At 43.6% G+C, this 12,460-nt stretch overlaps 2 protein-coding genes across 2 annotated transcripts in view; both read right to left on the reverse strand.

Moving 5' to 3' along the window:
- Positions 1 to 3: 3 nt before the first annotated feature.
- Positions 4 to 11,071, reverse strand: CSUI_010045 (protein phosphatase 2c domain-containing protein; the record flags this gene model as incomplete). Its single annotated transcript, XM_068070152.1, has 9 exons — positions 8,313 to 11,071; positions 7,372 to 7,503; positions 4,957 to 6,751; positions 4,289 to 4,404; positions 3,215 to 3,317; positions 2,404 to 2,510; positions 1,723 to 1,802; positions 1,261 to 1,499; positions 4 to 260 (listed from the first exon to the last, which is right to left on the reverse strand). Coding segments are annotated over exons 1-9 (4,728 nt in total), but the record flags the coding sequence as incomplete, so codon positions are not given.
- Positions 11,072 to 11,825: 754 nt separating this feature from the next.
- The window catches only part of CSUI_010046 (serine protease), a gene marked incomplete at its 5' end in the record, with an annotated part of 1,658 nt that continues 1,023 nt past the window's right edge, over positions 11,826 to 12,460 (reverse strand). The window contains one exon of the mRNA XM_068070153.1: positions 11,826 to 11,953. Coding sequence (XP_067917870.1) covers positions 11,828 to 11,953 — 126 coding nt within the window. The remainder of the gene's footprint in view (positions 11,954 to 12,460) is intronic.

Genomic DNA, 12,460 nt, shown 5'->3' on the forward strand with positions numbered 1-12,460 from the left:
GCTTCCCCCTCCTCCTCCTCCTGCTCGTAGCATCATGTTCTCTTTCTGCTGTTGAAGAAAGCCTTGAGGTGACTGAAAGACTGCCACAACTGCTGATAGGTTGTCTAAAGAACGACGATCATACGCAAATGTACATAAAGCTTTCGCGGCGCCTTCAGCGGTCCCTCCTTCTCTTAGGTGGTTCCTCACACAATTCACGGCCTCTTGACAACTTATCACATCAAACACTCCATCGCATGCTATGATCATAAACTCATCTTCTGAAAAAGCAAACAAGGAATGAGAAAGAGAAAGAATAAGAAAGAAAGAAAGAATGAATGAGAAAGAAAGAAAGGAAGAATGAATGAGAAAGAAGGAAAGAAAGAATGAATGGGAAAGAAACAAACGAACAGAAAGACAAACAGGTACACAGACAGACAACAGCAACCTATGTACACATCCATACATCTAGAGAGAGAGAGGAACAAAAAGAGAAAGAGAAGAGCCTGAGGTGAAGGGCAGGTCACTGGGATGGCGGTTTACACTCTTACTTTATCAGACTGGGAGAACATCCCGTGCTGAGACAGAGAGGGAGAAAGAGAGGGAGAAAGAGAGCGAGAGAGAGAGAGAGGGAGTTTTAGCCGTTGGTATGCAATGCGGTTGAGCAAATAGAAAGGGAGCGAGGGGCACCCTGTGTGTAATGTAGATAGACAGACAGACTAGAAGAAACAAGAGACAGACGGGAAGAATTCTTCTTCTACTCTTCTATGATGAGATAGATCGGTAGGATAACGCTTGCCGAGACAGTCAGCCAGCCAGTTATGCTTGGAGTTCCCTAGCTAACTAGCTATCTCCTGTTCTCTACAAGGTGAGGACGAAAGTAGCGGAGACAAGGAAGAAGAAATGATAGACTAAAGTAGACGTAGTGTCTGATGGAGATATCTATCTAAATATGAACAGAGAACACACACGCCCCATCCGCACACCACGGCCACCGCCACCAGCAAACGTCGCACGTCATTCACGTTATTCCGCACGACAAAGAAAGACAGAAAGAGCGAATGGATATCTTTGTATAGATCCATATGTAAGAATTTGTCTGAAGTAGCAACATGTCTGTAATTTGTATCTCCCTTCTATCCTCTCTGTCGTGACAGATGAAGACGACCACCAAACAGCAGAGGAAAGAAAGAAAGAAACTGGCGAGAAGGAAAGAAACAAGGAGTGAAAAAGGAAGAAAAGAAGATAGAAAGACAGATCATAGAACACCGTCTTGTTTACCTCTTCTAATCGTTTCTCGGTGTATCTGCGGTTCGCATGATAAACCAGAGAGTTTATGTCCTTCATTCTTATCAAAAGCTCCAAAGGCTCTTGAGACACCTATAGCTCCGTTAAGATAGCCATCGGTATCGTAATGACCTCCCTCTTCTCGAACTCTCTGCTGCTCGTCTGCGTTGGTTCGGCAAGAATGATCTAAAGTAATCAAGTGCGACCGACCAGCACGTGATAGAACACAACGACTGAAACACAAAGAAAGAAGAAAAGAAGAAAGAACAAGAGTAGGTGAAGGCGAAGAGGAGGAGAGATCAAAGACAGAGGTGGATGAAAAAGAAAGAGAAGAAACGTTAGGAGAGATCGAATCACTTTCAAGAGGAAGCCTCAAGGACAACGAAAGGGAAAGAGAATGAGAGGTTAGATAGATATATGGATAGATAGGTCTGCTTTCCTCTTGTCTTTCCTCACCTGTCTCCGAGATTGCCGATATAGAGTTGACTGTCATTAACAAGAGCCGTGCATGCAGTCGAACCGCTTGAGAAAGGCGACTGAAAAAGAGACGAGGAAAAACAACGAAGGAAAGAAGGAAAAGGATGAATGCGAAAGGAGATGAGAGGGAAAAAAGGAACAAGAAGAATCCAAAGCGTCTTCTCCTCATGCTCTTTTCTTTGGAGGTGAAGGAGACACTGATTTCATGAGGTGCAGATACACCACAGCTCAAGAAAGAGATGAAACACCCTTCCTTTCTTCCCTTCTTCACAAGCCAAGCGAAACAGAGAAGAGACAGAGCAAAGAGAGAAGCATCTCTCTCTCTTTCTCGGGTAGTGAGCGAGTGAGAGGATAACGATGATGTAGGCAAAAGACAGGCACACAGACACAAGAAACACGTACATACATACATACATAGATATACATCGAAACGTATGTATTCATACAAACATAGCATAGATACATACGTTTTCATACATACAGACATATATATACATACACCCGTAGAGAAAAGGAGAGGAAACGATCGAGCTCCAATCTTCACTGGTACCCCCCCTCCCCTCCCCTCCCCTTCTCTCCTCTCCTCTTCCCTCTCTCTCCTTCCTAACAGGAAAGAGAAAGAAAGAAAGATTTGAAAGAAAGAGTGAGAAAGAAACTTACAATATCCTGGTCATCGAAGCCTTCATTCCGTATCCTTTCCCATACCATGGACTTGAGGGCGTTGTCTGTCGCTTGGAACCCTGCTCTTATCGCCTTAGGAACATCGACTAGAAACAGCAAGACACAAAGAAGAAGAAATCGAAGAAGAAAGAAGTGATAAAGAAAGGAAGAAAGAAAATACGAAAGGGTTAGGAGAGATGAAGAAAGACAGGGAGTACTGCTGAACAAGAGAAAAGAAGACGACGAAAAAGGTCTCGAAAATTCAAGCCTTGAAAGAGAGAAAGTGAGAGAAAGTCCATTAGAACCCCCAAAAAATGAGAGAAGACTTCTGCTGCACACGCAACATGTCGTCGTTTTGGAATAATGAAGGACGCAGGCAAGAAGAGAATGACAGACAGACAGACACAAACACGAAGCTTCTCACTCCTACTCCTAATAGGATGACTACTCTCGCACCTCCTCATCTTCATCGTCATCGTGAAGCCTGTGCATGCGGGGATCAGATAGAGACGTGCGAAGATACAAATAAAGATAATGGAGAGATCTATACAAACATCTCTAGGCAAACCCACATGAGAGAAGTACATGGTAGGGACCTACATAGAGGACACATTAAGAGATACCAATGGCACTTCGATTGATATGTAACTTCAAGACAACGGAGGAAGGCCAGAGAAGAAACGTTCAGGATAAAGGACAAGAAGAAGAGAAAGGAAAAAGAAGAAGATGAAGAAAAGAGAAGACAGACGAAAGAGATGAAGAGAGAAGAGGAGAGGGCAAAAGAAGAAGAAGAAGTCTAGAAGAAACTGACAGTGAAAGGCCTTATGTCGGAAGATATTTCGATGGAGATTCTCTTGAACAAAATTCACAGCCTCCTCTCCATTATGTCCATCATACACCGCGTAAAAGACCGCCTAAGGACATACACAGAAGAAAAAGAAAAGAAGGAGAGGAAAGTTAAAGAAAGGACAGAGAGAAACAAAGAGATGACCCAGATCTATAGGTGAGAGGTATAGACAGACAGACCATCACACACAAGCATACACACCCACATAGGATGTCAGACGAAGGGGGTAGGTACGGAGATGTATACACTATTACATACACACTCTCGCCTTCTATTATTCAATCGTGAAACCTCCCTCCTAACGAGATAGAAGTGAAGGAAGGAAAGAAAGGAAAAAAACAGGCGCATGCAAGAGATATATATGTATACAGAGATGTATATATCTAACATGAATGTTATGTTTCCCTGAGAATCCTTCTACTGCAATGTAACGCAGATAGATAGATAGATAGCTAGATTAAAGATAGATAGAAGATAAAGAGAGGTTAGATGTCTTCTTTGTCAGTCCGAATGATGACAAGGGTGAGGTTAAGAAGGTAGAAACTATGCGAAGAAGTGGCAAGACAAGACCTATGTCTATTCTGCTCTCACGAAAAGACAAGAGGAAGAAGAAGCAGAGAAACAAGAATAAGTTTGACTTTACATAATTCTTTGTTCTTCTCTCTTCTTAATTGAAAATAGCAGGACACGTCACGAACTCCGACACCTCCAATCTGTTTGACCTGTTCATTCACTCATTCATTCACTCGTCCCGCACTTCTCTCGAACATCACGGGATAGTTAACTCCACAGTGGACATACAGAATGTCTCAAAAAGCGAAGAGAATAGGAAAACCTCGGAAGAAAGAAAGAACAGAGAGAGAGTGGCTGGGGAGGAAGAGACGCGGCGAGACGGGAGAGAAAGACAGACAGACAGAGATCGGAAGAGAGAGACTGAGGGAAAGTGAGAGACAGAAAGAGAAAAGGAAGTTTCTACATAGAAGGAAAGGAAGAAGAAGAAGAAGAAAGACGAGAAGAGAGAGTTCTTGGCATTCTTACTCTAGTCGATTTTCGCCCTCCGATTTCTGGGATATCTGTGATGGGGACGACACAGACACGATCTTCATTATACGCCCTCTGGCCGCACATGCAGTGACTCCCATACTCAATACGACCTGCAGCAATTGAAGAAAGAAAGAAAGAAAGAAAGAGTGAAAAAGAACGAAAGAAAGACCATGACGAAGAAGAATCATCACGACTGTGTTCAACCCCCGTTAGACATCGAAGAAAGAAAGAAAGGAGATATACAAGGAAAGAACCGTCTATTCCACATATCCGAGCTATACAAAACATGTAAAGACGAACTAGAAAGACAGAGAAAGAGATGTACACACATACTCATACACATATATGCATCTATATTCACAGCTACTCATACCTACCTATCCATACATAGAAATCCATACGTCTATACTTCCATGCAGATTTATACATAGGTACATGTCCAGACATACAGTACGCACTACCTCTTCAGATTGCATCGAATCATCGAACAGTCACATGTCTTTCTATAGAAAAGATGAAGAAGATTCACTTGATATGTCTTATCTTCGCGCGCCAATGAAAATCTCGCCTTGTATACTGTATGGAGTGAGAAGAAGAGCAGACGAAGAGACAAGGAAAGAGATCTAGGTAGCTAGATAGTGAGTTAGCTAGTTTCTGCTTACGTAGCTCCCACGCATCATTGGATATGACAGAAGTTGTAACAATCATTGGCCGATGTGAGGAACTATATCGATCGTCGTCTTCTGCTTCCTCCTTGTTCTTTCTTTCTCTTCTTCTTCGTTTATCTTGAAGTGAGAAGGGTGTCTTAGTTTTCTTCTCTCCCTTCTCGAGCTTTCTTTCTTTCCCTCCCACAGCCTCCTCAGAACAAGGGGGCGATCGTAAGGAAGGAGAGACAGTCCCCTTGGGCATCCCTCCATTGAGAGAATCTTCGTCGTCTTTTTCCTCCTTTTTTTCTGTATGTGCTTTCTGTCGTTGAGCTTTCTTCTTCTTTCTTAATCGCTTCTCTTCTTTCCCAATGAGCCAGCCACCATCCATTCCTTCTTCTTTGTCTCCTAGTCCTTTCTCTGTCTTATCATCTATGACACCATCGTCGTCATCGGCATTCTTCGCTTTGTTCTTCTTATCCTTATCGGCACCTCTCCTATGCATCTCGTCCTCTCCCTCTTGTGTGTCTCTTTGAGAAGAGCAGCTGTCTCTACAGATCTTCAGGTGACTCCCGTCACCCCCACTTTCTTGTTTTGTCGCTGACTCGTCCTCTCGCCTCATCACTGAAGCTTCCTTTGTTTCACAAAAAAGCGACTTTTCATCTTCTTTATCCTTCTCTTCATTCTCCCACACCCTTCTCCGTTCACGATCACCGCCATTCTTCTTCATCTCCTTCTCTTCTGAAGAATCCCGAGAGCTTAGCTTCTTCTCGTGTTTCTTCTTTTCAGAAAGCAAAAGGTCTGTCTTCCTCATCCTTCCTCCAATCGAAACCTCTTCATTCGCTTGTTCTTCTTCTTCTTCATCTTCTTCTTCTTCGCTACTACTACTCCCTTGCCGATGTCTACCTGAAATGCCTAGACCAGATCCTCGAGGGCTGTCTATACACCCGGTCCCTCCCTCAGGATCATTCAATCCAGTAAACACGAAAGAGACCAAGGCAAAGCCTGAGGCTTTCTTTCTCTTTGAAGAAGAAGATAGACCGTCACTCATCTCCTTGTTTTCGTCTCCGTCTGTTCTCTTCTTCATTCCGTTTTCTTCTTCTCGGTCATCAAGTGCAAGCCGTTCTTTATCTATCCTGCTGCTATGTGAATAGGCTGTAAGAGAGGCAGGAGAGACGTTTGTAGATGAAAAAGTCCCTTCTGTAGTTTCTCTATCATCCTCATGGGGGTGATGCAGAGAAGAACGATTGTACGAAGGGTTATTATGGCAGTCACACCCACACTTTCCTTTGTCTCTTTCAAATCCCTCTTCTTCGTCTCCTCCTCTTTCGCCTTTCATCCCCCTCTCATCGTTTCTCCTACGAGCATGATACTGAGCCATGAACTGACTCGAAAGAGCAGAAGAAGAAGAAGAGACGGACGAGGATTCTCCGCCATGAGAAGACATATGAGGGTGCCTATGAGAAGAGGAGGAACGAGAGGAAGAATCTAGGCATTTCTCTCCTTCTGACTGCTGTCCTTCGCTTTCTCCTCCTCTTCGTTCTCTTCCTCTTTCATCCTTCTGTTTCTCCTTCTGTAAAGATTCATCTGAAGGAGATCGATCATCTTCACCTGCATAGTATGGCCTCTTATCCTCTTCATAACCCTCATCGCTAGAGCATCGACCCCCCCCCCATCTCTTCCATCGATTGGCCTGTTCTTCCTCTTCTTCCTCCTCGGCCTCGACAATCGCCCCAGCCAGGCCAGCAGGCCAATGAAAAGGAGATCCACAGGCTAGAACCAAACTGGAGTGTGTATCGATGACTGCCGGGACCTAAAGAAAAGCAAGAAAAGACGAAAAAGAAAAGTTCCTTCCTACAGACGCATGCAGATAGAGCAAGAAGACTCCTCTCTCTATATCGATCTATGGCTGCTCGCATTCTAAGGGAAGATCACAGACATAGAAACCTCCTAGTATAGAAGAGGTACTAAGGAAGTACCCGATGTTCTTCCTTCTCTTCTCTTCTCTCTTAGCATAGCTTCCTTCTCTCACTACGAAGAGGAGCAAGGAAGATATCCGAAGTACACAGGAGGAGAACTGAGAAGAATGAAGGGTGTGTGTGATGAAGTGGAGAAGAAACAAAGAAAGGCGCGGAATGACGGAAAACACAACGACTTTCTTTCTGCTATTCCTAGTGCATCTCCACGTGAAGAAAAGAGAAGACGAGAGACAAACAAAAAGAGAAAGAATGAGAGGTGCAAGAAGGCCTGGGACAGAAGAAGAAGAAGAGAGAAGGTATGAATCATCCGTTTCTTCTCCTGCCTTCATTCAAACCAACAAGTTCTTCACTGCACATCTCATAGATTAAAGATAGATAAATAGATAGATAGACCAATGGATTGATAGAATAAAGATATAGAGATATGTGTAGATAAGTATGTGTTTTGACTTACAGTGAAGTAGGGAGTAGGGGAATTGGCCTGCGACTTGAGGCCTTTGAGAAAAAGTTGAGTGAAGTGAAACTTCGATCGAGGAGTAGAGAATTGAACTGGACGGCCTAATTGACGCTTAGGCATATAAGAATACTGCAAGCACGCATGCAACCGAGGCGAAGAGAGAACACAGAACGACTGAAAGAGAGATAGGATGATTGAAGATAGATGATAGACAACGAAAACGACGGGGAGAAACAAAGCTCCAGACTTGTGCTTTCTATCGTGACGACTGCAAGGGGGACAAAGCCTTGAAGAAAAAGAAAAAAGAAGAAGATTCAACATATCACTCCATCAAAATTCCCGACCCACCAACCCCCTCCCTTTCTGCCGGTGCTCCGTGCTATCCCCCGATATGATGAGAGAGGAAAGGAAGAGATACGAGAGGAGAGAAAGAAGTAGAGACGAGACAGCAGTCATCAGTACTCACGACTGCTCCTAAGGAAATGGGACTGTTGAAGAAAAAGAAAAGCTAGAGAGATGGAGGACCAGAGGAAGAGATACATACACAACCCAGCATCATACAACACCACTCACAAGACAAGCAGAAACATGCAACAGGGAGGAACAACGAGGAAGGATACCTATAACGGATCTATCTATCTCTGCATCTATCTCATTTAATCTGTCTATCTCTATTCTATCTGTCTGTCTCTGATCAATCCATCTATCTGTCTATCAGCCTAGTATCTTTCTACAGCCGCTGAGACAATAGAACCACCGGACAACCTCCGAACTTCTTTCTCTTCTCTCTCCCATCCTCCTCCTGTTTTTTTCCCTTCTGAGGCTTCGAAAGCAACAGCAACAAGGAGCAAGGTAGTTAACACATCATTCCAACGCCCCTCGTACGAAGAGAAAGAAAGATTGAGAAAGTGTGAGAAAGAAAGAAAGAAAGAGCTTACCGATTCACTTAGGTTGACAGAGAGGCGGTGTTCAGGGGCTAAGATACGAACAAGAGATTGTAAATAAGCGCATGCACTATCTTCTTCTTCTTGTTCTTTATCATCCTTCAAATCTTTCTCGTGGTTGAACACTTCGTCAATCCTTTCTATCTTCTTATCCTTTCTATATCTCGGATTCCTAGACTTCCTACTACTCATTCTTCTGTTCCTATGATGACCGTCTTCCTCCTCTTCTATCTCTTCGTTTTGTTTTCCTGATCTCTCCTTCTGCTCTGCCTCAACCTTCTTCTTCTTTGCCTTCTCTCTTTCTTCTTGATCTCTGCTATTCTTCTCTTCTACATGATCATCGAGTAACCCTTGTTCTCCCTCTCCTGTCGGGGACCGGCGATGAACAGAAGAAAGAGGAGGAGAAGAGAGAAAATCCCGTGTGTCACGACCTCGAGAATCTGTACTGCAACCCATGATGCTGCTGCTCTTGTCTTCTTCTTCTTCTTGACCAAGGTGGTCTTTCTTCTTATTATTATTCTCCTTGTTCTTCTTCTCCCTCTCCTCCTGCTTGTTCTTCTCTTCTTCTACTGCAGTTTTACACGACCGATCACCCGCTCTCTTCAGACCCTCTCGTTCATCTGCAGAACAGTCCTTCTTCTCTTCTGTCTTTTTCTCCTTCTCTTCTTTTTCAACGGATCTCCTCACCGTCTTCTCTTCTTCTCTCTCTCCCTCTTCTCCTCCTACCCTCGCTTTCTCACACATCGCCGAAGAAAGACCGAAAGAACGCTCTTCTCTCTTCTTTCTACAAGATGAAGACAAAGCAGAAGAAAGCCCAGGGGGAGAAGAAGAAGAGGACGACAATGAGAAAACCTGGTGTCCTTCTTGAAACAGAGAAGAATGAAGATGACAAGAAGAAGAAGAAGAGGAAGATAGACGGGGAGTCACAGGACCCCTGGTCGTATGTTCGCTATCAACGATAGGAGAAGAGCGAGTAGGAGTCTCTTTGTTGATTAGAGAGGATGAAGACAAGGACGATGAAGAGATAAGATCACCCACCACTTTCTCTTTGTATGCAATGCTCCTGCTGTCTCTTGAAGTGAATGGATGAAGATCATGAAGAGAATTCTGATACTTCGTCTCTATTAGTAAAGAAAGAGAAGAAGAAGAAGAAGAGGTAACGACAGAAGAACAGAACGGAGTCGCTTCTTTAAAACAGTCGGGATGAGGCGAACTCCTGTTGTCGTGGCGACTTCCGTTGCTCTTCGAACTACTCTTAGGGAAAACTTCATTCGCTGCACTCATATTTGAGTGTATTGTGTCACGGAGGCTTACAGCAACAGAAGAAGAAGAAGACGGAGAGGTTATTCTCTCTCCTGACTCTTGATTTGCCTCCCCGGGTGTCTGTTTCTCTTCTTGTGCCGAGGTGGATGATCGACTCTCTGAGATGTCTGTATGACGACAAAAATACCTACTGTGAAGAAGCGAAGGCGAAGTCTCTTTCAGACTATCCTTATGATCTTCATTACATCTAGTCGACGATGTATAAAAAGAATCGTTTCCTTCCACAGTTCCTCTTCTTTCTTCTTCTTCACCTTGGGCTGAAAAAGATTCCCCCTGTGGCTCTTCGTCAAGACGTGCAAAGGCGTTCGGGGTTGTCGACAAAGAAGAAGTAGGAGAACAAGAACGTCTAAGAGAGAGAGATGAAGAATGAACGAAAAAAGATAATGAAGGACAGTTAGCCTTTTGAAGAATAGGCCCTAAGGTGCTTCTTCCTTCCTGAGAAGAAAAGAGCTGATCGGGGACAGCGACTTTCCTTACTGTCAAAAAGACCCCTGTGGGTTTATGAAGATTCTCACCTCCTGTAGCTAATGTACTAGTACTAGTAGTACTACATGACGACACAAGTGACATGCTGTCTGTCGTCTTATATGAGGAGAAAAGACGAAAAAGAGGACTGGCGAAGGCCACAAGCAAACATAAAAACTCTCCGTCTCTCACATCAAGAAAAAAGAGAAGAAGAAAACAACATAGAGAACGGTTCGCCTTATATACGGGTAGTTAAAGGGAGAATGAAAAGAGGAGAAGTATAGACGCGAAGAAGAACAGCCTGTATTCCTTTTTCTTGCGTATTTCTTTGTTTCAGGGACAAGCCGAGAATCTACCAGCTTCGCTACACAAACATACTTTTCTTTCGCTTCCCGAACGATCGGTGGATAGACGGAGACAAAGAAGAAGAAAACAGATGATGGATTGAATGCATGAGACATGCAAGAAAGATAACTACGGCACTTCTTTCTTTAAGACCGTGAGAGGAAAAGAAGAGAGAGAGAAGGCTTTCCTTCAAACGATCAACTTCACCCCCGGTCTCTAAGACTTAGCTTGCCCCCGTGGAGAGAGACACAATGGCTTACGAGAAACTCTCGAGGTGATAGATGACCATACAAAGAAGAAGAAGAATCAGGTAAGTAACGATGAAAGCTGCGCGTCCATAAAGAAGAAGAAGAAAAGGAGCCCAACACGCTCCACAGCACGAGACAGATAGGAAAGGAGAGAAGACGAGAGGAAGATTTCGAGGGAGAAAGTCAAGTGGAGAGAAAGGAGAAAGAAGAAGATAAACTGCAAATCCATATAAAAAGACGACCCCCCGTTGCAACAGGAGTTAGTTATCCACACTGATTCTCCTCCCTGTATGGCTGCTGTCTATATGTAAGTATAAAGAGAATCCTTTAACACCTGATGTTAAGCAGACCTGTAGGAAGAGAAGAGACAACAAGCTGAAGAAAGAAAGAAAGAAAGGAGGGGACACACACACCAAAGAAACATAAGGAGAGGCCATAGATAGACCGATACATGACAGGAGGGATGAAAGGACGGCATACAGAGAGATGGAGAGGATAGACAGGAGAGAGATAGGTATGGGGAGGGGGGGGGGTCTACGTATTTAGGGATAGACAGATAGAGAGACATGCGGATGGAAATCGATCTATACCTATATGTGAAACACACAGGGACAAAACACACACATACGTAGGAGATAAATATATATACACACATATATATATATATGTAGATATATAGATGTATATGAGGACACAAACATACAGAGGGCAAAGAGGCATCTAAAAGACAGGAAGAAAGCTACATGCATGCATATGTATATATATGTGAATATATATACTCGTACATAGACACATACAACACAGATATACATAGCCATCCACATATGACAGGACAGAAAAGATGAGAGATGCAAGCATACACATATGTATATACATCTAAACACAGACGGAAGGGAGATAGAGAGAGAAATGGATAGATAGACTATTTACCTCCTCTCAGTCAATCCAGAGAAAGGAGAGAAAAAGAGGTTCCCCTAGAGACCACAGGCCTCCTCCTCCTCTGCTTGCTCAAAGCCCGACTGCGAGACACCCTCAGTGACAGGATCGGATCGCCTTATATTCAAAGAAGAAGATCGGAAAGTCTCTTTCTCTGTGTATCTCTCGATCATTGGTCTTTGTCTGAGTGGCTTACCATGTATTAGAGTGCGCATAGGGATTGACGTCTACGCGACTGACGACTCCCGAAGTGATGCAGAGGTTATCTCCACCCCTAGGGTATCCAAGCACCACCACCGCATCTTGAAGAGCAGGCACCTACAGAAAAAAGAACAAGAAGAAGAAGAAGAAATGAAGAAGAAGAAGAAATGAAGAAGAAGAAATGAAGAAAGGAGGAGAAACAGGGAGAAGAAAGAAGAAGACTGAGTGAGCGGAGAATTGATATGGACGAGTCCTCTCTTCACTCTCTCTCTATGTGGCTGTCTCGGTTTCTCTGTCTGTCTCTGTCCATTGCTCTTTCTTTCTTCCTTCTCCTAGTTTCTTTCTTGGGATTTCTGTGGATATCTCGTTGTATAGGCTCTACCTCTGTTTCTCTTTGTACACAGGGACTGCTGGACATGCACATACAAAGGAAAGAGAGAAAGAAAAGAGAGAAAGACAAACATACACCGACACATGGAGATGTCTACATTCCTACACACGCATAAACAAATATATATAGAGAGAGATAGATAAGTCAAAGATAGGTGGAGAGATAGACAGATAGATACATAGATTACAGATAGACAGAGAGATAGGTATAGATATAGATATAGGTATATAGAT

Source organism: Cystoisospora suis, assembly GCF_002600585.1.
Source record: "Cystoisospora suis strain Wien I chromosome Unknown contig_6599, whole genome shotgun sequence".
In the NCBI taxonomy this organism is placed as follows: Eukaryota; Apicomplexa; class Conoidasida; order Eucoccidiorida; family Sarcocystidae; genus Cystoisospora; species Cystoisospora suis.